The sequence below is a fragment of the Bos mutus genome, chromosome X (genome assembly GCF_027580195.1).
Source record: "Bos mutus isolate GX-2022 chromosome X, NWIPB_WYAK_1.1, whole genome shotgun sequence".
Classification (NCBI taxonomy): Eukaryota; Metazoa; Chordata; class Mammalia; order Artiodactyla; family Bovidae; genus Bos; species Bos mutus.
This window is the reverse complement of record NC_091646.1, coordinates 120,656,379-120,681,514: the sequence shown is the minus strand read 5'-3', so window position 1 is coordinate 120,681,514 and position 25,136 is coordinate 120,656,379. Positions and strand designations below refer to the sequence as shown.

At 41.9% G+C, this 25,136-nt stretch overlaps 1 protein-coding gene across 1 annotated transcript in view; it reads right to left on the bottom strand.

Annotated features, from left to right (window-relative positions):
- SMPX (small muscle protein X-linked) overlaps window positions 1-22,135 on the bottom strand; it is a 53,373-nt gene extending 31,238 nt beyond the window's left edge. Inside the window, exons 1-4 of the mRNA XM_005897736.2 lie at window positions 21,936-22,135; window positions 18,288-18,344; window positions 6,895-6,981; window positions 177-325 (exon numbers count right to left, since the gene is read on the bottom strand). Coding sequence (XP_005897798.1) covers window positions 191-325; window positions 6,895-6,981; window positions 18,288-18,326 — 261 coding nt within the window. The 5' untranslated portion in view covers window positions 18,327-18,344; window positions 21,936-22,135 and the 3' untranslated portion in view covers window positions 177-190. The remainder of the gene's footprint in view (window positions 1-176; window positions 326-6,894; window positions 6,982-18,287; window positions 18,345-21,935) is intronic.
- Window positions 22,136-25,136: the final 3,001 nt, after the last annotated feature.

The window sequence follows — 25,136 nt, the reverse complement described above, 5'->3', positions numbered from 1 at the left end:
GGCCCCAAAGCTTTGTTTACATACTGGAAAACCTTTGTGCCAGAAGCTCTGGTCTAACGTGAGAGCGCCAATACTTAGTAAACACTTCTGGAATTCCAGGCTTCTTCTGTGGAAGGGTTTCATAAACCATTTTTATAGTGGTCTTTTTGAGACAAAGGAAATAGTTTTTCACTCACCTTTTTTCTTCCAACTACTGTTCAGCTTTGGGGACATACTTCAGTTCACTTTTAATGTTCTGGATCTCCGATAGGTTGACTGCAGGTCCTGGAAGTTTCTTAGCTCCTGGAATTGGCTTCTTCTCCTCGTCCAAAGTGGGAGGAGCACCCTAAAGAAAAAATAAAAAGAGAAAAATTTAGCTCACTGAAAAAGACATATGGTCTCTTTGGGTCATGGACATGAAGCCGAAAAAAAGCAAAAATAACATCAGTGTAATTCTAGCAGACTGACTTCTTCTTGTGCTGTTGTGATCCCCTCAGAGTTTCAGGAAGATCTCGTGCAATTTATGGAGGAATAAAGCTGGAAGAAAAACACAAGTAATTTCCCCATGACTTAGAAAACACAAGAGTACTGTGTCTGATACAGTGTCTGATAATTCATAAAAATTAGCACTAGTGAAAAGGATTTATGTTTTCAAGAGAAGTGTCTTACAAAACCAAATTTAATCTAGTGGGAAAGAAACCACCTTGCTGGGGAAAATTGAAGGCAGAGGGAGAAGAGGGTGACAGAGGATGAGATGGTTGGATGGCATCACCAATTCAATGTACATGAACTTGGGCAAACTCTGGGAGATGCTGAGGGACAGGGAAGCCTGGTGTGCTGCAGTCCATGGGGTCACGAAGAGTCAGACATGACTGAGCAACTGTACAACAACAAAGAATCCACCTGCCAGTGCAGGAGACACAATAGACTCAGGTTCAATCACTGGGTCAGGAAGATCCCCTGGAGGAGGAAATGGCAACCCACTCTGGAATTCTTGCCTGGAGAATCTCATGGATAGAGGAGCCTGGTGGGCTACAATCCATAGGGTCGCAAAGAGTCAGATACAACCGAGCCACTGAGCATGCAGGCACGCACGCCCACACACACACACACACACACATACACACACACACATCATAATATCATAAGATGCCTTAAAGGCAGAGTTTGTAGACCATTAGTACACAGCCACCTCTAACAATGACTTGGTCCAGGAGTTTTCTGTTTTTTCGTTTGGGGCATATTGGCTGCCAGCCTTTGTTCCAATGATGTTTCTGGGGTACAGAAACAAACTGACATAAACAAAGCCTCTTTATATCTGGATGGGAGAGGATGCAGCGGCAGAGGAGGGCTTGCCCCTCCTACTTTGGAAAGTATTTTACGTTTTCTGTTTTTCTGTTGTGGCTTTAGAGCAGGAGCACATTCTATACTTGTTTTGGTGGCTCCTCCAACTACTGGTAGGGGCTTCCCTGATAGCTCAGTTAGTAAAGAATCCGCCAGCAATGCAGGAGACCCCGGTTCGATTCCTGGGTCGGGAAGATCCGCTGGCGAAGGGATAGGCTACCCACTCCAGTATTCTTGGGCTTCCCTTGTGGCTCAGCTGGTAAAGAATCAGCCTGCAATGTGGGAGACCTGGGTTCGATTCCTCGATTGGGAAGATCCCCTGGAGAAGGGAAAAGCTACCCACTCCAGTATTCTGGCCTAGAGAATTCCATGGACTGTATAGTCCATGGGATCGTGAAGAGTCGGACACTACAGAGCGACTTTCACCAGTTACTGGTACAGAAGCGCACAAGCACACTTGTGGATAGCTGTTTTGCTGATTAATCCTGAAAATTTCCCATAGTGACAAATCTATGCCTCTGTGTACATACACCAAACACACAGATTTACAGGGGCTGTAAAACAGTAAGATCCATTGCTGTTCGTGACTCCTAGGACCCCAACGAAGTATTGCAGATGGTTGCTGGATAGCTCCTTCCTCCTATTTGCTAGCGGTGAGGTGCCTAGTCTCCGGGGCCCTGGACTGGAGGTGCTGGAGGAACATTTGATCTCTGTGGCAGCCACAAGAGCACGCCTCTCGGATCAGTTTCCTGCAGGGAGGATAATTGAATGACAGCCCCAGCTGCTTTGCCCTGAGATCCGCCCATCACCATGCTGAGGTCACACTTCCCACGGCTGCTCGTGGCCAATGGCTGAGCGTCATAGGATCTGAAGGCGGGCTTGCTTCTGGGAGACCTGGGCCTCCTCTGGGAAGGACTCGAGAATTTTCCTGAGAACAGTACTGTTGTCTAGGTCACTTCAGCCCCACTCTCCGCTCCATGATCCTTCATCTGCATCACGGTCTCATGTTTCCTGACAGGTGTTTTCCCCAGTAAATACTTTGCCCGTCGAATCTCCTCTTTGGGTCTGCTTCTTGGAGGCCCAGACTAACATAGGCTCTCTGAGACTGGCAGAGCTCCACCTGCTGGGCCAGCAACTGAGTGAACCGGTTCAGTTATGGGAAAAAGAATAAGAAAGAGCACGCTTGTCTCAGGTTCAAGCCCTGTGCCGTACGTGTGCCAGCCAGTCCTGTACGTGTGCCAGCCAGTCCTGTAACTCGGGTAGTAAAGCCCAGGCTGTGCTTTAGCCCCCATCGGGCTCCTACATCTAGTTCTCGAGTTGTCTGAACCCTAAAGGGAAAGGGAAGAAAGTTTCCCAGACTTCAACCACTTACGTGGTGCATGTACAGAAACGCTTTTAAATTGTTTATTTAAAGGGCTGAATAGAAATATAAAATAGTGAGGTGCTTGTCTTCTCCTATAGGCTAGTGGTTTTTCCTCTGGTCATTTTCTTAGATTCTGGCACAGTGCTAATGAAATAGCTAACATGTCACCCACACGAAATGAGAGTCATGCAATGTCAACTCTACCTTTGTAAATACCCACAGAATGTTGTTTCCCTGAGTCATTGTACAGAGCCATAGGCTCAGCTTCTTTGCATCCTTTGCACACATTCATCATTTATAAATGCAGATTTAGAAGCAGTAGGTAAAACTGTTAAAGCTCCACCTAGAGGACAAGGTATTCTGAAACTGTGTTCATTAGGCTTTTGAAAAGAAATTTTTAGCAAGGCTGTAAGGTGTTCTTTTTAGAAAATATATGTGTAGTGGTGAGATGAAAAATGTTTCCTCACTTATAAACATTCCCATGGTTGTTAGGTGGATAGAGCTTAATACAGAAACATGAAGGAGAAAAAATATTTCTAATTCCTTCTGTTAAGTTCCCAGATAAGTCACAGTCACTTTATAATTTCAAAATGTGCTATATTACCACAATTAACACCTAAAGCCGATGTGTGCAGTTATGTGTCTGTGTGCAAAGATTTATTGTGTGAACATACACAGTTAAAGGATGAAAATATTGGACATTAGGCATTTTCCTGGAAATTTATTAAAACCTCAGTGCACTGTGATTTTTATTTATCAAGGTAAAACTTTTAGCTCTTGATTTGGTAGGGTCACAAATAATGGAAAGTTATAAGTGGATATATTTAAGAAGTAGGTTTTAAGACATTGACTCAGGAAGGGGTTAGTGGTGGTACATACTCTTAGTTGAATCTTCTCTCATCTTTTAAAAAATAATGCGAATCAGATTCCATTTTTTTCTATGAATTTGTTATCATAAGAATTATAATACATTAAGGCATGAACAAGCAGGGTCCAGATGGTGCCATTTGGCTGAGTATGCTCTCTTTTCTTTTTTAAGTAGATATTTGAATTGAGAAAGAACATGGAGGACACTCTTTGGTTTTAGATAAAACTTAAGAGACAGCTTATCAACCCCCAGGCCAGTCCCAGTTTCAGGAATGGCTATTGTCAAACAGAAATGTCCCTTTTGGGGGTGACAGAGTATTTGTAAAATTGAGCAAAATGATTAACCATTTTCCAGCTATCTCACCTTCCTCTTCCTTTTTACTGCCAAGTGCCCTGAGTTTTCCCCTAAATTCTCTTTTGTACAACAGTACAGCCTGATATGCTCATTATGCTCAACCACTGAAGACTGAAAAATAACAGCAAGCACACTACTAACACATTCAATCCTCACATCAATCTTCAATCCACAACCATTATTATCCCTGCTCTGCAGTTGAGGAAACTGAGGAACAAAACTAGGGGGAGGGGCAAGAAACTTGCCCATGGCCTCACAGCTAGAAAGTAGTGAGACCAGAATTCAATAGTGTGTTTGCATTGGGAAATAATGAACAGAAAATCCCAATGTGCTATTTTGTGGCTTGATAATGATGGAATTTGAGTCAAAAGTAAGATTTGGGAGACAGAGTAGGGGCTTGTCAGTATCCTTCAAATCACTTTAATCAAGCAACTGCATTGTTTTGGGCAAAAGACCAGCCCAGCTTCTTAAGATCTGGTTGTAAGGCTTCTGTGTCGGGCACACGCCAAGTTCTGGCTGGGCCGAGCAGATGGAGAGCACGCTCCAGCTCTGCAAGCAGAGCAAGGGCTCACAGAGACCTTAGGTGAATGGGAGGCCCAGCCAGTGCTCACAGGCCTTGTCACATGAGCCATCCTGGCTTCCTGCTAGGGTCCCTCCTCTTCTTCACATCTGAGGTAGTGGCAGGATTGAGATGGGGGAATTCCTGGCTGTGACAGAGATGGGCTGTTCTGTTCAGGGATAGTATATTATGTCCTCGACTCTAGACAGTAGTTATCTTAATGCAAAGCTAGGCAATGAATCCCAAATCTAAGAAAGTGAGCAATTCCAAGGTTTTAAACTGGATAGTAATAGAAAAGCGGGGCAGTACAGGTTAGTTGAATTCAGATTCCATTGTCCCATTCAAACTATGTGACAAGAGGTGGCTCAGGCCTTGCAGCCAAGCCAAGCACCTAACTTTCCCCCTGCAATACTGTTTTCATGAGAACCTTACTCCAACATTCAGCCCAGATACCGCCCCTCCCGAAGATCCCAGGAGCTCTTACAATAAGGGATACCACCCTTCGCCAGCCTCCTGATCCATGAGCCCCACGAAAAAGATGTACCTCAACTCAGGAAACATTCCTGGGGTCTCCAGATCTCTGTGGATACCTCGCTTCCTCTATCCCACAAAGCATGTCGGTTGGCCATTTGTTTATGTGGTTGGTCATAAAATAGGTTTTCACAACCCAGGCTGTTATCAGGCTTTAGCTATTTTGGAATGTGCTGGAACCATCAGACTGGAAACAAGGCAAGAGTAAAAGCAGATTTCCTAACTGGGACACTCGTGTGGAGAGAGTACCAGCTGTAAAGAAGTGAGGGCCATGTCTACCACAGAGGAAGATGAGGGGCAAGCCTCCAAAACAACTGTCATATCAGTCAGTTTAGTGAGAAAAGAGAGTCAAGCTACCTTGCAACTGTTTGCTAGACACAGTGACAGACACAGATTAGGAGGAAGCACAGGAAGAAAACCGAACTAATTAAGAAATTAAGAAAAACAGATGAATGGAGATGTGGGAAGAATGCCTTTCTGCCTTCCCTTCCACCTCCCTGGGCTATTTTCTTACAACATGCAAAATAATAGGTCCAGGAGTCCTTCATAAAAATTGGATAATTCAGTCAGTCAGTGAACAGTAATTTACTGAATACCTGCTAGGTTATGCCATGTACATTATATCACTGACTCTTTCCTTACAGAGACCCTTGGAGAAATGGGGGGGGATCGTATTTTGCAAACAGAGGTTCAAAAGGAGAGTTCATGATCATGAGCTAACTGGTGGCCAGATTAGCAGCAGCAGAACTTGAAATTATCTACCATTAAATCAGAGTAGGGCTGGATCTTTTCAGCTTTTATGTTTAAAATGTTACTCATCAAGGGTGACTGAAATTCCAGAACTTGGTGATGTCACTCAAAGATTCTATCTCCTTTCAAAAATTATCTTTCTCTTTATAGGGGGCTGGAACCACTAACTTAGGACCACATCAGTAATTATTTATGAGAAAGCAAAAGGTTAGATGCAGGACAACCAAAGTTTTATTATGAAATTTTGAAATGCTGATTCTTTTGGACCAAATACCAAAAAGGTCACCTAAAACTTTAAAGAACTCTTCACCTTTTAAAAAACAAAATACAGTTTGCAGTGCCCTGTGACTTTATTTATTGCTCCAAGACCTTAACTTTTTTTTTTTCAGACTCAGACCTTCCAAGTTTCATCAGTAAAGTCACAATTGAGGAAAAATATAAACATTTGGATGGGGAACTATTCTCTATTTTTTGTACCCATGATGAATTTTAGCCCCCATTTTAGAAGACTGGGTATTTGAATTTGGAGGAAACATAAAGAATTAGAGGGAGGGGGAAAATTCAGAAATTGATAGACTCCCTTGCAAGTTTCTCTTTTCAAAGGAAATATCCAGGGATTGGGGCTTTCTGTTTGAATCTGCAAGTAATTTAATGTGCTTATTACCTGTGTTCCCACTGGGGTTCATTGCTCATCAGAAGCTGTACTAAGTGTATCCTGCTCGATTCAATAAAAGCTTGGAGTGAAAACTTACCAAGCTCGTGACTACTACTGAATCAAGAGCATCTGAGAGGTTCCACTTCCCCCTACATATACACGTACACAGACACAAACACACACACATAGCAGACACACAAGCTGACATAGACAATGAATAAATAAACTAGATGCCAAACTCAGCATCTTCCAAGTACCTGGGCCAGGCACTTAGAGTCAGCTGAAGGGAAGTGAGAGGCAGTATGTTTCAATGGCTGACTGAGCAAGAAAGCCAAAGAAATGTGTGTTCTATGTGATGACTCCTTGACCCACATCCACTTGTGCCCTCCTCGTCCTGGAAAGCTGGCCCTCGCCTTGCCTCTGGGCCCTGTCTAGTCAGGATATTGGAGGAGGAAGATGGTGCCGAGTTCTACCAGCTCAGTTTTCCTCACCTCCTCTATCTCCGGAGTACATTCTTTTCTTCTAGGGGGTTGCCCAGCTCCTGGCCGAAAGGCTCCCATTGGGATATTGATATTTGCCTAAAAGAGAAAGCAGGGAAGATTTAGCTTAAGAGAAGTAAAAAAAGGCAATAACATTCTGAGACAGTAATCATTGTCAGGCAAAACAAATCTGAAAAGTACATCTTTAAAGCTTTTCACCTCAAGAAAATTGCTATAATGACAGTACAAAACTATGCAAAGGATAATTTGACTTCCATTTATTCCACATTTGTGGTACTCATCCTTAGGTCTGTGCAGTGATTTCACAGCTCCCTACTGGCTGAAAGAATTGGAAGACAGTTTGTTCTGGCTGTTGCCCTCCTGGGGTGCTTAATATTTTCTGCTCTCTGGGATGAGGAAGGAACACATAATTCTAGGAGAGGAGGCAATGGCATTTGCACAAACCATCCCACACCTTAGTCCTCCTTCAGCTTCCTTCAGATTTACCACAGGAGGAGGGCAATGATACCTCCTAAACCGCCTCTTCCTTCCCGTAACGTCCTATGGCTATTCTCACACTTCCTTAGGTCTCTGTAATTGACACTCTTTTACCTTCTCCCTGACGCACCACTGTGTGGATCAGTGCATGAGGAAAGTGCTGGAAAGTCAAGTTCATTGGTACCACAGTTCATAGATTCTTCTCCTTCAAGATGACATACTAATTTCCATCCATTAGTAAAAATAAAAAACTTTCTAGAACACACTAAATATGCTAAACATTAAATTATGTAAGGAAAATAAATGACACAGTAATTCAGACTTGGGAAAGAATATGTAAATTTGAATTTTGTGCATATTTCATCTGTTATCAAAAGGCAAGAATGTTTAATGCAGACCAAAAACATTTTCACCCAGGAGTATCACTCATATAAAACAAGCATTAAGACTTTTCTTTAAGGCAGAATGTATTCTTTCTCACTTGAGATAAAAGTGTTGCCTTATGAGTAATTGGATATGTGGGCTTGAAAAATTGAAGTTGCACTTTGATGTTATGAATGAAAATGATGCCTGAGCAAAGGGAGCAAAATATTTTGTTACCTTATGACTCAATTTAGACAATTTTGGTACCACAGCAAACGGAATCATTAGGAAGTGTATTTGAAACTGCCTGATATGAGTTCTGTTGCCAGGGGAATGTTTAACTCAAGACACAGAAAGTATCCAGTGTCCATGTTCATGCAACATGGAGGATCTATGTCCTGTTCTGTGTGACTTTTTCCACACAGAGGCTTTAAAACTTTTTTCCCTACTAGAATAAGGCTGATCCCACAGAAAAGAAACAGATTAAAAAGTGTTTGTAGTACATATCCAGGGAGGTCCATCACCTTTCCTAGGGCAAAAACATGCCAAGAAGTTTTTGGGGTCAGTATGTATCATATATGTTCAAATATAATCACAACACAATTTTAGAGGGAAGCATTTTGCAAATACTAAGGCTGAACCTTCTATGCTATTTCTCTGCTTACTGGAAGCGTCAGGTGACCTTAAGAAGGGAGGAGGGGGAGCATAAGACAAGGGGGAAAGTATGTCTTATATGGTGGCAAATACTGTAGCATACTTCATGAATTCCAAAATGCACCTCTTTTAATATCTCTGAAATCAGAGTGCCTTACAGACAATGGTATCTTAATTTTTAATAGGTGCGTTGGTTTTATTTCTTAGACATAAAATACTGGTGTTTTACAATAGACAGTGTCTTAGATTGGTTGAAATATCATTAGGGTCCTGAAATAAGATCAAAACAATGTAAACAAGACTCACTGAGGATGATATATATTGAACCAATAACTTTCCATTACTACAGTTTGGGTGAAAGAGGGGAAAAGTTGATATAGGGATTATTTGGAAAAAAGTTAACTGGCTAAAAGTTTAATTAGATCACCACCATCCTTACCCATTTATTAAGCATTTACAGAGGGCATCTTCCTAATAGGAAGTTCAAGTTAGCATAATTGTTTCTGAAATATAAGATTAGTAAGCTAACCCATTTAATCAAGTGTGTATGCCTTACGGTAGGTTGTGGTTTTCAGTAATGGAACATGTAAAAATCATCCAGGATAATGTATTTAGTAAAGCACATGGTCAGGAAATACCACCTTTTCTTGCTCAAAGATTGATTTTAGCAATGCATGTGGCCTCTCCATGGTCCATGGGTGGCCTATGGTAGAAAAAAAGAGCCCACTGCTAGGAGTGGCTACAGCTACTCTCTGCTTGGAAAAGTGACAACTGCTCTGAGTCATATCTTCCCCATTTGTTTAATAAGAATATTAGGCTTCATGAGTGGTTTTCAAACCTCTTGTCCATGGAACCCTTCTTTTAAGTAAAGCATGGTGAGACTATCTAAAATGCAGACCCAGTGGAGATGGACCTGCTCTGGCCAAGGTGATGGGGTGCCCAGATCCCACCTCCTTCCCCCAAGCCCTGGGCCATGAGCAGTTCCAAGGAACTCGGGGCCCAATCTGATAACCATTGGAAGGGATCATCCCTAAGTGGATGAGTATTGATGTACATTTAAAATGTTCACTCTGCCCATGGTTAAGATGTCTGTAATTTACTTTTAGCCACTTTAGCATAGACAGTGTGATATTTTATATACACAGATTGGTTTAAACTGCAGTTGTAGGAAACACCATTGCTCTAACTGGGAGTTCATCTTCCTGGGGTGGTTAGGTAATAAAATATTACTAAGACCGCATTCTCCAGATGGTGCTTCAAGTGTTTTCTGTTAGCCTCGTCTCCACCAATGCCTGAGACTTTAATGTTTGCAGAAATGTCAAAAATAGGTGAGATAATGAAATGAGTGTTAGAAATGGCTTCTCTTGGTGAAGGTGGAGGAGGTTAAAATATGTAGAGTGGTTAAAATATTTGAGAGAACTTTCCCATACTGCTGAACAGAGTGTAAGGATCTGATGCCTATAGTTTGCATCTTTAGATTCAGAGCTCAGAAGAGTGATCCCTAGATGGGCCTGTCTCCAGCCATTGATAATGAGGAATTCCAGCTTACAGCTGCCAGCCTGGGGCAACAGAATCCCCACAGGAATCTTTTCTGCAAACTGGCAGTCACTCAGAGCGCTTAAAGGGACGAGAGGCGAGGCTTCACCCAGCTCACAGACAGACTGTGCAGATGGTTTCTGCTTGTTCGCTAACAAATGTGTGCTGACAAAGTGGCAGAGTTGGGTTGGGACTAGCTTTCACCTTAACCTGGCGGTGATACTGTGGAACAGTGACTGCCTCTTCCCCACCCCCACCCACTGCCATATTCACCCCAGACCCCAAGATTCAGCCTAGGTTGTTGTCACACTTTCATCCTTACCACAAACTTCTGAGGTTCAGACTGTCAGCTTCATTTTATTCACAAAGAAATTGAGCCTCACAGAGGTTAGATGACATACTCAATGTCACACAAACAGTTCAAGAAAAAGCCAGGATTCCAGATCCACATTCCCTGACCTTAGGGACAGACTTTTTCACTCTATCAAACTCCTCTCCAAAGAGCTCTTTTCACTTGACCAAAGTTAACTCTAACCACTCTCACATTCTCTAAACCAGCTCTAAAATTGCAAACTCACACCTTGAGAATGGCCTTGGAAAAGGGGCACAAAAATGGATAATTCTAGAATAGGTGTCAAAGGAACACTGAAAAATGAGCCATTAATTAACTGGCTTGATGCTTTTTCATCTTTAAGGCATCACTCAAAAAACCAGGAACCTAAATGGGTTTTTTGACAGGATCTACAGCAGCCTATGAACATGTCAAGTATCCAGTCGTTAATATACACACCAAGGGAATGCCGGCAGAGCACTTTGTAAATAATTAGAGATGATTCGTTAATATAATTGTAGGGTGGTGATATCTGAGTGACAAATTATAGACTAAATTAGAGCCATAGGAAAATTCCTTATAATTTGAATCTCACAGAAATGTATAGAGCTATAGCGCTCTGTTTTTATTCCATCAGTGGGAGAATTGTCATGTTCTTGTTTCTTTCCGTGTCCTGCTCTGTTTGAACACAAACAGAATACCTTCTCAATGACTTGATTTTTCCATCTGCAAATTGAGCATCATATTCACTACTCAAAATGGGTTTGGAATATGAGCTACATTTTTATGAAAGAGTAAATAAACATAGAAATCAATGACCTTGGGTTGATATAAGGTTGGACTTCCTTCTTTATATAGATTCTGCATAAATGTAAAGGAAGTGGGCTTTTATTTTTCTTTTGTAACACATTCTCTAGCATTTTTTCCGTCCTTGAGATGCATTCATCTTAGATATTTTTAAATATGCCTCTGACACAGCAGACCCACTGCATCACTTTCCCAAGCTATACATAATTTGTTACATCCTCAAAGTCGGGAATGGAAAAAATCTACTAGATCATCTTTTGCCAGAACAGGATACAGTTCCCTGATAATAGACCTATCTGATGTGAAATGAATACTACACTTGATCTCACCAGGTAAAGTAAAGCTGAAAGAATTCCCTGTAAGTTAATTCCACCAGTCCCTTAATTATTTGTATTGTTCTCCTGCTTGGCTCCGGGCTTTGAGCCCGAGAATTCTGGAAACAGTATTCCCTCCAAAGCCACTCCTGTGTGACTTACAATGCAGTGACATCTTTACCCAGTGGGCTGGGTTCTGATCGCTGCCAGCCACTGAGTACTGACAATCCCACTCCACTTTGCTTTCCAGAGCCATTGTCCTCTGATCTCCCCCTCCTTTTGGTCCCCACTCCATCTCTCTTTTTAGTGTTCAGTCTTTGGGAGTTTCCTCCCATTGCATATTTGTTTCAGATGACTCCCTGTGGGTTCTAGCTTTCATTTTCAGAAGTTTCCAGCAGCTCCTGCCAGAATCTATAGCATCCCCCATGCCTTTCTCCCATCCCGCGTGTAGAAGAACCCCTACAGGGTTGCATTTTGCAGTATTTCTTCCTGAGCTTTCCTATTCTTACATCCTAGTCCTTCTCTGAATGGAGCAGGGTATGGCATTTTGAGATTTCTAGCATCTTCACAGAATTTCAGAAAGAGATGTGTTTTACCTATATCTAACTAAAAACTAAGATTTCTTATTTAATGTATTAGCCCAAATTAGGAAGTCAGACAGACACACACACACACACACACATACATACACCATCTAAAATATATTCAACCCATTTTAAAATAAAATTCTATATCACTGGAATACATAACTTCTTTGTCTGTAGAGATTCTTGAAATGTGAAATGGATTCAGAATACACAAAACTTTCCCACTCAACACCATTTTGAGAAACTCCCACTCAGCCCCAGTTCTTCACTCATGATGTTTCAAATTGAAAGGTTTTTTCCCCGCTCTGTTCTCAACACTTTTTGTTCTCTTCAATAATTTCCTGAGTGACTCAACCATAGTCTTGTCATCCAGGGAAAAGCAGATATCAAGAATGTACTGTACAGCTATTAAGATAATGTGTACAATTGGTTGGAGGTAGGTTATGTTTCTGATGTACTTGTGAATGTCAGCCTCAAAAAATGACATCTTTTCGTCAGTATATGGCTGTTTGCCTCATGTCACCAATATGGAGCCCTGGGCAGAGCAGCAAAGATCACCAGCTGGAAGTAGCTCTAGAGTCAAATTGCTCCATTTTAAGTTCTGGCTGCACTTCAAAGAAACCAGCATTGGAAATCATAAACAATGGATTACAGTGGTTTACTTAAGAAAGGAACAGTAGATCCAAGGTCAAAAGAAAAACGTGGTAGATGAAAATTCGTTTTTTTCTCTTTTACAAATTTAAATAAAATAGTAAAGAAAGGTATGTATCATCATTATTATTTTTAGCTTTCATAAATATATTTGATTAACTGACAAACCATGGGTGGTGATAGTCTCTTCCTTTGTACCAAGGACTGTCATATACCTGAAATCTTTTTTTAAACTGAAAATTGTAAATGGGATTAGAGTCCCTAACACCTGTCTGTAATTCTTTTTGTCGGGCTGTTTTCTTCTTCCATGGAGCCCTTATGCCCTGGGCAATGGAGCGTGGAAGAGCAATGGTAATGGATGGGGAAAGAAAAGACGTACTAAAACTAGGGGCATCAAGATATTCTGTTCTACACATGGATTGGGTGATAATGGAAACTTCCCATGGTAAGAGGCCACACACCAACTAATGATGCAAGGCTCATACAATCATTCCTCTAAAATGTATGATAAAGAAGTTAGGTCTAGTTTCACAAGCAGCTTGATTAAATCAATTAAGCAGAGTGGTAGGATTCAGTGGCCATGGTCATTTGTATTTCCAGACCACGTTTGTCACTGAGTTACTGTACTTTGTACTTTTCACTCCTAGCCGACTTACATGTAAGGTGACTTTAATCAGTGTAAACTGTTAGCTGCTTATGCTGAAATGCTGATAGGCGTTCTGCATGTCAGTTTGAGGGCTTTAAAAGGGAGGATTCAGCATCTATAAAACGGTAATTCTCTCTCCAGTAGCCTTGGTCAGTATGATTACCTTTCAGATAGTCTGCTCCCACCCCTCCATCCTTATTCTGTGTGCCAAGGTGGAGATGGTAAGCAATGAGACTGGACAGTTTTGCAGGGTGGTTCCTGACATGGGCTTTGGGATTAAGCAAGTTGGGTTCAGCTCCTGACTCTTCAACTCACGTACTGTGTGATCCTGAGTGAGTGCTTTTGCTTCTCCAAACCTTTCATTACAATCCATGGAAATCCCATTGCATTGTGCCAAGTACATAGTAAACCCGGAAGAAACTGTGACTATTATAATCATCCTAATAATAAACCTTAGAAATTAGTCTCAAGAAGTTCATAGATCATATGGTAGTTCTATTTTTAGTTTTTTGAGGAACCTCCATACTGTCCTTTTAATAACTATCTGTAATGTTGAAATATCTGAAATATCTGTAATGTTGTCCTTTATGGTGTCTGTAATGGTCAAGATCAAATTGTGAAAGGTAATAGCTATTACTATTTTAAGCTAATAGGTTTTTCAGTGTTTTTGTGTAGTAATGATTAACCTGTAAGTGTGACTTCCAAAGAGATTTAAGGCAGACTGGCATACAACAAAGGGATATAAGTAAATTCGACCAAAGTAAAAAGTTTGTAGACTGTTAGAGGCTGGACAGAGGCTTACAGGTCATTTAATGCAGCATCACTCCCACCCAGCTCCCATGCCCTTGGCAGCTCACAAGGACCATGGGGGCGTGAAGTCACAGAGCCCAGCTATGACTAGGATACAGGACTCTTTTCCGTTCAACCATGAAACTCTCAGATCTCGTGGGAAAGGACAATAATACTCTATTCACTTTGATCATCAATGGAGAAAAAGGGCCATTGATGACCCAGAGAACATTGGCTCTCAGTGGGCTGAGGCTCCAGGGAGGCCCCATGATACCTTCCAAAGGGGGTGTGTTCAGGAGGCAGGGGAAAGACAGGCATGTGCTGCCAGTGGTCATTGTCACTTGGTCTCATTAGACTTAGTGAACAGATCGCTGATGGGGTTAGATTTCCCGGCAGCTCTAGCTTGCCCCACCACCTGTCACGTCACATTCTTTCATCTGAAAGTGTCAGATCCACCGTGCCTAGTGTGCTGAGGTTACCTTGGTTGCAACTCCATTCCCATCAACAATGGGGTTTAAGAAGCAGACTACAGAGTACAAAACCAGGGTCAGCCAACGACAGCCCATGGGCCAAATCCATCCTGCCACCTGTTTTTGCAAAGAAATTTTCACTGACACATAGCCACCCCCATTCACTTGTATATTGCCTATGGCTGCCTTTGTGCTGTCACAGTAGAGTTGAGTAGTGCTACAGAGACCCAGTGATCTGTAAATCTTGAAGTATTCACTATTTGGTTCTTTACAGAAGAGGTGGGCCACCATCCAGTCCAGAACCTTATCAGCTGCTTGGAAGACTAAGGCCCTCTCCAGGCTATGGAAGGATTAACTGATTTATTCAGGATATTTTTATGCCCCTGGCATAAATGAGATTTCATTAACACAGTTGAAAGAAATGTAGACTTAGATAGAATCTTCTTATAATTCAAACACAGTCTCTTCTTCAATGTGAATGTGAAAGACAACTATCCATGTCCTCTAAGGGTGGGTCTCATGGGAGGAGATGGAAGCAGCTGAGGAGAAAGCAAGGCCATTCCATGCATTACTTGGATAATTGGAAGAACCATCTCTTAAGGACTTTGTGCGCTGTAAACCAGGCACTTGCCGTACATTATTTTGTGTATTCATTATAACAATCCCATTCAGTAGTATGATTGTCCTTATTTTACAGAAGGATAAACTAAGGATAACTAAGTTCACAGAGTGAGTGAATGGCCAGGTAGAGATCTGTAACCATTTGGCCTCATGTTGTCTAAAGCACATAGGTACAGTAATTCAATTACCTATGCCTGACTGCTAGAAGTATGGTTGACAGTGGCTTCAACTTGCTCAATCCAGACAAAATAGAGATCTAGCCATTACTTCTAGAAGTTTACACTGAAAAATACTATCCTACAAGATATTCATTTCAAAGGTCCAATATGTTTAAAAAGTATTGCATGTATCACTGCCTTCTTGGAAATTGCAAAGTTATTAGCAAGTTATGGACTCTGAGAAATCCTGCAGTAAGGATCCTATTCAACTTTGCTTAGTGCAGTGTTTCCAAACACTTTTTCATGAAACTTTTTAATTAACAGCATCTCACAAAACAACTCTTCCAAGAGACACACTTTGGGAACCACATGATTACAATGATGATGATTGATAATAATGGCTAATATTTATTGAGCAGTTGCAATAAGCCATGGATTGACCTAGGCATTTACACATATGGATTCATTTAACCCTCACAACAACCCTATGAGCTCACATGTGATGAATTCCCCACTTGACAGATGAGGAAACCGAGGCACAAAAAGGATGAAATAAGTTGCCCAGTCACATAGTCCTGGAGACCATGAGCCCCTCAAACTCCAGGATCAGGTTTCAATTCATCTTTGCATAGCTGACACTTCGTATAGTGACTGGAACAAAGCATGCGCCCAGAATATGACAGCTGAACTGGATTAGAGATAAGAGCCTAATAAAAAGAAGTGGCTAGAGTGTGTTGAATAGAATATTTAAGATCTTTAGTATTTATACAACGAGGGCACTCCCTCATCAGTTGAGGTTTCTATTTGTTCTGCATAAGACCATACCCTAGATAATGTTCCTACAATAAAGCATTTTGTACTGTGTAAACATTTTCATATTTTATTTAATAGACCCTACTTTAGGTTAATGTGAGATGATAGGAAAATATCAGATAGTGCAGATCCTATTTAACCACAAGAAATAAAATTTCATTTGAAGGGGCATTAAATTAGGCTTTCTGTCTGGCATAAAATACATTGAAAGAGGTGATACCACATCCATAAGGAAGTACTGTATTGCCTTTGTTGGTAGAGTAGATGGATTTTTTTAATTTTTATTTTTATTTTTTAACACATAAAACATTTTGTATTGGAGTATAGCTGATTAGCAGTGTTGTGATAGTTTCAGGTGAACAGTGAAGGGACTCAGCCATACATATACACGTATCCTAGATGGATTTTTTAAAAATGCAGTATAACAACAGCTATTATGAACAGTCAATGAGAGTTTTTTTAAATATTACAGACCTAAAAATATATCAAGGTCAAAATTAATAGAATACTGATGAGTTTTCATTGTAGATTTGAGGGAGGCTAGGAAGCACTAAGGAAGAAAAATCAACACATTTTCAGCTGTAAAAGGAAAAGAAGAAAAGGCAGACTGAGAGACTATGTTTTTATGTTCTGCAAAATAAAAAGGAAATTTTGTTTAGTACTTCAAGAGCTTCAAGTGCAGTGATTAAATGGTATTATTTTTTTGTCACTTTAATGTAGAGCATAGAGCATTCCTGAATGATTATTATAATAACAGTTTGACCCTTAAGGAGGGCTTACTATACTGTTTTAAGCATCTTCTGTGTGCAGCCCAGAAGGTGTTTTAAGCATCACCAGGTGCAGCAGGTGAGTGCTGTTACCTGTTTACAGATGTGGAAACAGTACAAAATGGATTAAGGGTTGAAGCTCCAGTAATCTCTGGCTTCACAGCTTGTACCAGTAACAGCTACACACACTGGGTAACACTGACAGTTCAAAGGCTCAAGGATGCCTATGTGCCTGGGAGGCAAAATGAAGTCTACTACCAGTGTGGGGTACATCAGAGACTCATCAGGTGTACACCGGAGGGCAAGCATGGCAATGCAAAGTTGATTCCTGGCCGATAGGCCCTTCCTGGGTGGTTTGTTCTGTGACAGTTTTTCTGAGGTTATTATACATCTTACCACTTAAGGACCCCCTCCACGTAAGGCTATGCATTATCATGACAGGTAAAGATACATCCCTTCACCCACTTCCACCACCTGTGTGTGCTAGGATCCTTCACCTCACAACCTGACCACATACATGTCCCTTCAACATACAGTAAGTTGCTTATGAACAGGTGTATGTGTGATTGTGCATCAGACCCCAAGTATTCAGGAGCTGCCATATGCTCTGCAGTATTCATGAAAGTCCAGGAAAAAAAAAAAGTTTAAAAGTTCCATTAGAGAAAGTACAGATAACTCCATTTTGATGGAAAGGAAAGATGGAATTTTGCACAATAAAGCATTGTGCCCAGCATCTCAGGGTGGGAGCCATTTGAGAGTTAAACACTGAGCTCTTAAGACAAATAACAAATTTAGTATTGAGTCAAAACAAATACTAAAAGCTTTCTCTGTAATTGTGTTTGGGCTCCAAAATGCCTGCTTCCCCCTCCCCTTATTGTAGGTAACACTTAAGTCTGTTGAAGCAATCAAAGAATTTGTTTGCTGGGAGGGCATGAGGAGACATAATAGAATACAGACTTTAAAAGATAAACGCCCAAGCCTTGGGAAGAACACTTGACAAGAAAAGGATGTTTTTCAAGAACCATGTATTCTAAACAGATGGGTTGACAATGGATCTAAAAATGAAAATGGAATTTTAAAATTTCTATCAATGAGCATATCAAAAACTTACACATCAAAAAACATATCAAAAACATGTGCACTACATTTTTGTAGAAGGCCGTTTAATTCTCATTCATAAACTTTGAGTCCCTTACAATTATGCATATTTACACAGAAACAGCTTCTCCCTTCTCAGCTGTATATTACCAGCCTTTTTTCTTCCTGAATTGTACCTTATACAAGTCTTTCTTCTCTCTGTGAAGTTAATCATCAGGTGGGTGAACGATCACAGAAAGTCTGATTTATTAAGCAAACAGGCTGGAAGTTGCTGATGCGAACACGCAAATGTGTCTACTCACCTGGATGGCTCTGACATTGGAAACTGGCTGTTTCGACATACTGACGCGGTCTTATCCCTAAAAAAACAAGTAAGAAACTGTTAGAGGTGGTGGCGTTCAGATTCTCAGGAGTGATAAATTTGAATTTGACTCATGATTCAGCTGGGCAGTCACCCCTTTCACTGGCCATATATTCTTTCAGTCTCAGTTTCCGGTTACTTAGAGACTCTCCTTCCTCAGGCCTCAGGGACAGGGAACACTAGAGCACTGGATAAATCATTCAGGAGGAGAAATGCTGAGATGCCTTGCCCCTGATGCTCCTGATAGGCAATCAGAAACTTGAAAGGCGCTATCATCTCCTTCCCTGCCCTCCTGCCCTCCTGCCCAGAACGGCAAAGCAAAGAGGTTGTGGGAATAAAACACCTTTGTTTGGGGCCTCGGAAGCTTTCTGGTTGAAACTGAACTTTTGATCTGAACTGAGTTGTTGCCAGGGCTGTGCAGCCAGTCCATGGGGAGCGCCTCCCCTGCGTCAAACACCCAAGGAGAAATGGCCCATACTTCATTCCTATTACTGAGATGCTCTCTGCTCGCTGGGCACGTATCTGTTCCAACCAGAGACCTGGGGGCCGCATCTCCCTGCTCTGTGTGTCCAGAGCCTGGGCTCTGTAAACCCAGCAGCTCGCAAGCAAGCTTCACCTCTGTCTTCTTTGCTTTTAATGAAACACTCTCTGGAAGCACATAGGACTTACATGATGGTGTCAGATCCCCAAGGTGAAGCAGTGCTTCCTTCTGAAAGGACCTTTGCTTTCTTTCAGTTGAAGACCTGACTTTGAGCCCAGTGACTAGTGGTCGTGGTCTACTGGGTTCAGGGAGCAGGGAACAGCCCAGCTCTGTACATGTGTTGTCTTAGCTTGGTCTATTAAATATGACAGGGAAAAGTGGTAAAGTTTGAAATTCAGTGAATTAAAAACATGCTGCTTTTTAAACCCCAAACTGTAAACTGGGTTGATTAGCATTTCCTCAATTGACTGATGTAAGAGTGTGGGTTACTGGTGAGTAATTGAACACAGCAGTGCCTGCATTTGCCACAAGTCCAATGTCACCTGAACTATGTCAGTCAGCATCCTGGGGCCCATTTCCTCTTCTTTAAATTTTACCTGCTTCACAGGTTGTGGTAAGAATCAAAATGACATAAGGGCCCTGAAAATGCCTTGTGAAGTATATAAAGGCATGATGCAAGTATTTATTGTTTTATTGCCATTGCTTTTAGCTGGAGACCTTTAGTTCTTTACTGCTATACAGTTTTAATACAGAGTAAGAATTGCGATAGTGATGCCCCACAACACTTTAGAAATAAAGGATCTGAGAACTCTGAAAAAAATCTTCAAAGTGTTAGGCTCTATTATATGAAGTTAAATCATTACATTATTTTTTAAACTCTCGTAAATAGTACATGCAACTATATGGTCTTTGGAATCACATACCTGAAAACAATGGGTTTTTTTTTTTTTTTAAAGTTCTACCTGAATGTTTTGGTAATATACAGATATAGCCACCATGCATAAGGGTCTAGGTAGAATTATTTTCAATATGGTTAAAAAAATTAAAGAGCTATCACAAATCGAACAATCAGGAATGCATTTTGCTCTGTAATATGTTTCAGATAGATTGCTATCTTTTCTGCAGTGTAAAAAAGTCAATGAAGGATTTTAAATTTTTGGATCTAGGACACAAAGCTCAATTTCAAAAAGAAAAGCTTCGTAGTTTAATATTTAATGTTTCTATTCCTCAAAAGCTATTAGAAGTCAGGCAAAGCAATAATTCTCACAGGACTTTAAATATCTCATCCTATAGCATTCTCTATAGGTGTACAATTAAAGTTTAACTATTAACACTTGAGAACTTTAAAAAATGTATGTCAGTTTGAAATGTGGGGATTAGGAATTTATTTATGTTGTTAAAATAACAAGTTAAAATGTGACAAAAATAAGGCAATGAATGATTGCATTTGTACTGGATGGGTTTTTTTTTAATTAGACTGATTTTGTTTTTTGCTAAACTGGATTCGTTGTGTGTTGTGGACCCCTCAGCCTAACGGATGGCTATTCCTCGGGCCTTGTCTCCAATATAGCTTTGGTATAACCTTATTTGCATACAGATTCCTTCTCAACATATATGTCAGTCTGAGAGAGAGACACCTCTAGAAAGTTGGTCAGATCCAGCTCTAATTCCTTGCAAACAGGCAGATAACGTTCGTGTTCATCAGTTCTGCAGCCCATCCTGCTGTCCTCATTATTCTCAGAGAAATCAGGGCAAAGCACACTGGTGAATAAAAATAGACAGTGTTCCCTGGCTCTTTCATGGCCCTGCATTCACCTCCATTAGGGATGCAGGGTGTAGAATGCACCTTCCTTCTGTTTCTGCATGCTGCATCCCGGGCCCCCAAAAAGAGAGCTGTGCCTTAGATGTACAACTCCACTCACATCGGGACCACAGCTTTGCATCCAAGGAAACACTCTTTAGAGTACCTCTATTACTGCGTCTCCTAGTTCTGGCTTCAGTTGGAAAACACAGACAGTTTGACCAGGAGTGTATGGACTTTTACAAAGCCTGTATCATAATGGAAATGCTTGCCAGTTTAGCACTGTTGAATTTTCCTGGCGCTTGTGCAAGTCTGTGGGGATCTTTAATGGTCTATACGCTGAGTCATGAACAGTATTCCTCAGCTGGTATTTGATTGGACAGCATCTATATCTGACTTCTAAATAAGACTCTTTCATGTACTAAACATTTGTCAACATTAATAGCACTAATTTAAGAAGAAGGGAGTCAGAGGAAAATAAATCAATATACGGAGAGAGGGGGCTTTGTTCTTTTTAAAGGTCAATTAAGTGGCTACAGCTCAGTCTCACAGGGAATTATCTTCTGTCCTGCAGCTAAAAATAATTCCCAAGAAGGGTGCAGAAAGATGTTCAGCTGTCCAAACTAACTCTTTATTCAACTGTGCATGAGATGTGCCGAGAGGAAGAGGCAGTCCGCGTGCCACGCATCAGCCTCTGGTGCCCACACAGAGAGACAGGGTTGCTGCCCTCTCTGCTGGGTCTGGAGAACCCTGTGATCGAAGGGTGGCTTTCGAAAAGACAGTATTAACAGTTCTATAAGTTGATACAACTTTATCACTGAGGTCAAGCCTGGCACTTAGGGAGAAGAGAAAAGCGTTTTAAACTTGTAATGTGTTAACAGCTCTGGCAATGATTTGTGTTCAGGTAAACCAAAGAGCTAGCATCATAGCTTTTCTCTGCCCTTAGTTCTCCTAATTATTTCTAGGCTTACAGCTTGAGTCGGGTCTGCAGCTGATCAACTGGAACCCTGGCCATAAGAATCAAAATGACAGTGTTCAGGGTCAGAGTCATCTTAGCTGGACCGTGAAAATTTTCTTCAAGTCACTATCAATGAAAACTACTTTTAGTTCAATATTCTTTCAACCTCCCCACCCTCCGAACAATTTAGAAAACAGAAGCAGCAACATAACCAATGGAGAGTGAATTTACAAGGAAGTTACACCCTCTAGTTACAAGCCTACAAAGTTAGAAGTAGCCACTTCAAGTTAGGTAGCCAGGGAATTTCTTTCAGAAAACCCGGTTGCCCAAGGTGAGTCCTCCTGCTTACCTGCTTTATGCACTTGTTTCCTGCCTGAGGAAAGTCCCAGGCAGCCAGGTACAAGAACAAGGCTCCTCAGTGAGTGGAAGGGACGCCGGGTGTCCTCTGAGCTGTGATCTCGGTTCCGATGCTTTTCATGTGGCTGAAATAGCTCAAGCGATCTGTGCTTCACCCGGTACTGAGAGCTGCTCCCGGCTCGGGGCTGGAGGGGAACTCGGTTTAAGGATAAGTGTTAAAGAGAATTCCTGTCATAGTTCACAGTTGTTCTTCCTAAATATAGAGTTTGATACAAGCCATACGCTGCCTCCAAAAGGCTTGACCGTGCTGAAAGCAGGGCTCAAATGTCAGCCGGAAGGTGGCTCTGGAATCTTACTGCCCTCCTCATCTTCCAGAAGATGCTGGCTGCGTTTTCTCACAAATTCTGAGGGGGCACAGGCAAGTTTGAAAAGTAGGAAAAGCTTCTATCTTTAGCTTTATTACCCAGAGGCCAGAAGACCGGGAGTGTTGAATAAAAAATTGGAGAGAGGCAGCACAAGCGCCAAGCAGTGTTTGAGTCCTCGCTTGGTCACCGAGGAGCTGAGAAAGTTACTTCAGAATCAGCACTCAGTCTGACTACAATGAACTATAAAACACCGTCCTTTTTGTAGGTCAAAACTGGTCACAGATTGACAAACTCGTGTGCTTCCAAGGCCCAGAGTCTCTCTCTGCTCAATTGCCTCTACTCATGGCAATGACTATAGCCTTACAATATGTGAGGCAAGAGAACAAAACAAAAGAGAGAATATCTATTTTATGTATGACAAAGGCCAGGACCAGGTATCAGACAAAACACTTTTTAAAGAGAACACTGCCAAATCCTAAAAAATATGCTCATTAGTTTTAGCACTACTTTTCTTTTCTTTTTTTACTTCTCTAGTCTCTAAAATTACCTTGGAACTTCTCTGGCAGTCCAGTGGTTAAGACTCCACCTTCCAGTGAAGGGGGAGTGAGTTCAATCCCTGGTTGGAAAACTAAGGTCCCACAGGCCACAGGGTGCAGCCAAAAAATTTTAAACATAGTAATACAAAATAAAATTACCTTTACACAGAACTCCCCTTCAGTAGAAGGATTAAGCAGTGGACTCACTCATCATTCATCCAGTTATAAGTGAGGGATGTCTGAGTCCATGGCAGCACAGTCAAGCTGCAACCATCTACTACCTGTCCTCTTATTACATAAGATGAAGAAGCTCCAGTCTGTATGAGCCCCTAAAGTAGCATGTCTGTTCTCTGCAGCTGAATGTATTCCCAATACTTGATTTCAGGTCAGTAAAGAGAAAATCAACTTTCCAGTAGCTAAGGAAGTCAGCAGATCATTGTGGATCATCTCAGTTTGGGGCTCACCAATTAACTTCTGTTCATGTGCTGTTTAAAAGAACTGTGTCTTCAAAAGTCAGTTTAGACATCATACTTTGAGGTTTTGTGGCACCAAAAGTGAATTCTTTATACACTGGGAAAGAGATTAGGGTGAAAGTCAGTCAGTCATGTCCAACTCTTTGTGACCCCATGGACTATAATAGTCCATGGAATTCTCCAGGCCAGAATACTGGAGTGGGTAGCCTTTCCCTTCTCCAGAGGTTCTTCCCATCCCAGGGATCGAACCCAGGTCTCCCACATTGCAGGCTGATTCTTTACCAGCTGAGCCACAAGGAAAGCCCATACTTCCTGAGATTAGGGTAGGCACCTTAATATTTCCCCAGATGTTTGGATGTTCCTCTGCATTCAGAGCTCTTCCCCAGACACTAGGTGGCGTCACTCCATGAATGAACAACAATGAGCCATTTTTGACACCTTGCCCTGCAGTCATCCCATAAATTTTGCCCCCAGTGACCCCTCAGTAGCTCCTCCTGTTGTTTATGTGAAGGAAAGTGCTCCTGGCAGCAGTGCCTTGTACACAAGGCTGACCCAACATGGACGTGGCTGCCTCTGTGGAAAGAACTGAGGTAAGCTGCATAATCGGGGCTTCTTTATTCAGAAATGACAGAAACGCAAAGTAAGCTAGTTTAAGCCATGAGGAGGCGTGGCAGACACCGTTGATGTCTTTCTCAATATTGCTGTACCCACTGAGCTCTGCAGCTGTAGACATTCCTCAGTACACTGTCAGCTTCACACCTCAAAAGCCGGAATCTCTCTGCTTCTCTACATTGGAGCTCTCTCCATCTCCACGGCAGGTTGCCTGGGTGTGCTACAGCCATGACCCAGAATTGCTGGGGAGCAGACACCCCTAGGGACTAACCTCAGCCAATGGAGACGCCAGTTGGTGATAAATGCCCCACCTCCCCATCCTCTGGTGGAATGATGGTGAAATGTGGTCTAGTTTCCAGAGGTCCCCAGCAGGACTGAGCCCCCGTTGTCCACAGCAGCAAGTGACTCGCTCATTATTACACCCTTACTGGTTTTTTCCTTTCCCTGTCTCACTTCAATCCCTCACTTATGTTCTCTGGGATCACCACCCAAACAGACCACCAAATAGACAAGTCCAGGTCTTTGTCTCCACGTCTAGATTTGAGGCAACCCAAACCACCACAAGGGGGTCACTGGGAAAGCTTCATATTGTGACAGGAAGCGCAAAGTGCCTCTTTGGTGCTCACGCTTAGTTGCCCCGTGACATGTGGGAAACACATGAGGTGCAGGTGGGCCTCAGAAATAACGGAGAAGGAATGTTTGTGTTGAATGTCCTGTGCTTCTACTAAGCACCAGCACTGTCCTATCCCCACCATCCCTGGGGAGAAAACTGAGTAAGCATATGTTCCTGCCTGCAGAGCTTACAAGAGGGAGTCGGTGGTGGACAAAGCTGAGTAAACAAGATAACCCCTGTTAAGTAATATGAAAACAAAAGACTGAAGAAGAGAAACTGGGGCAGAGGGTGAGTGGCATCTCTGTAATAAGAACTGAGATTGATAGGGTGAGAAAAGAACACTTTAGGCAGAGGAAGCTGAAGGTGCAAAGGCCCTGAGGTGGGAAAGTATGTTTCCAGAACTCTCAGTAAAACAGTGCCGCCTAAACATGGAGAAGGTGGCATGACATGAGGTGAGAAAGAGGCAGAGGCCAGCAGGGCCTTTGTAGGCCATTTTGGCAACAGGTGCTGGTTTTCTTAGTGTAGTAGGAATCCTTGGAAGGCTTTTTGTTTTTGTTTTGGCTGCACTGGGTCTTCATTGCAGTATGCTGGTTT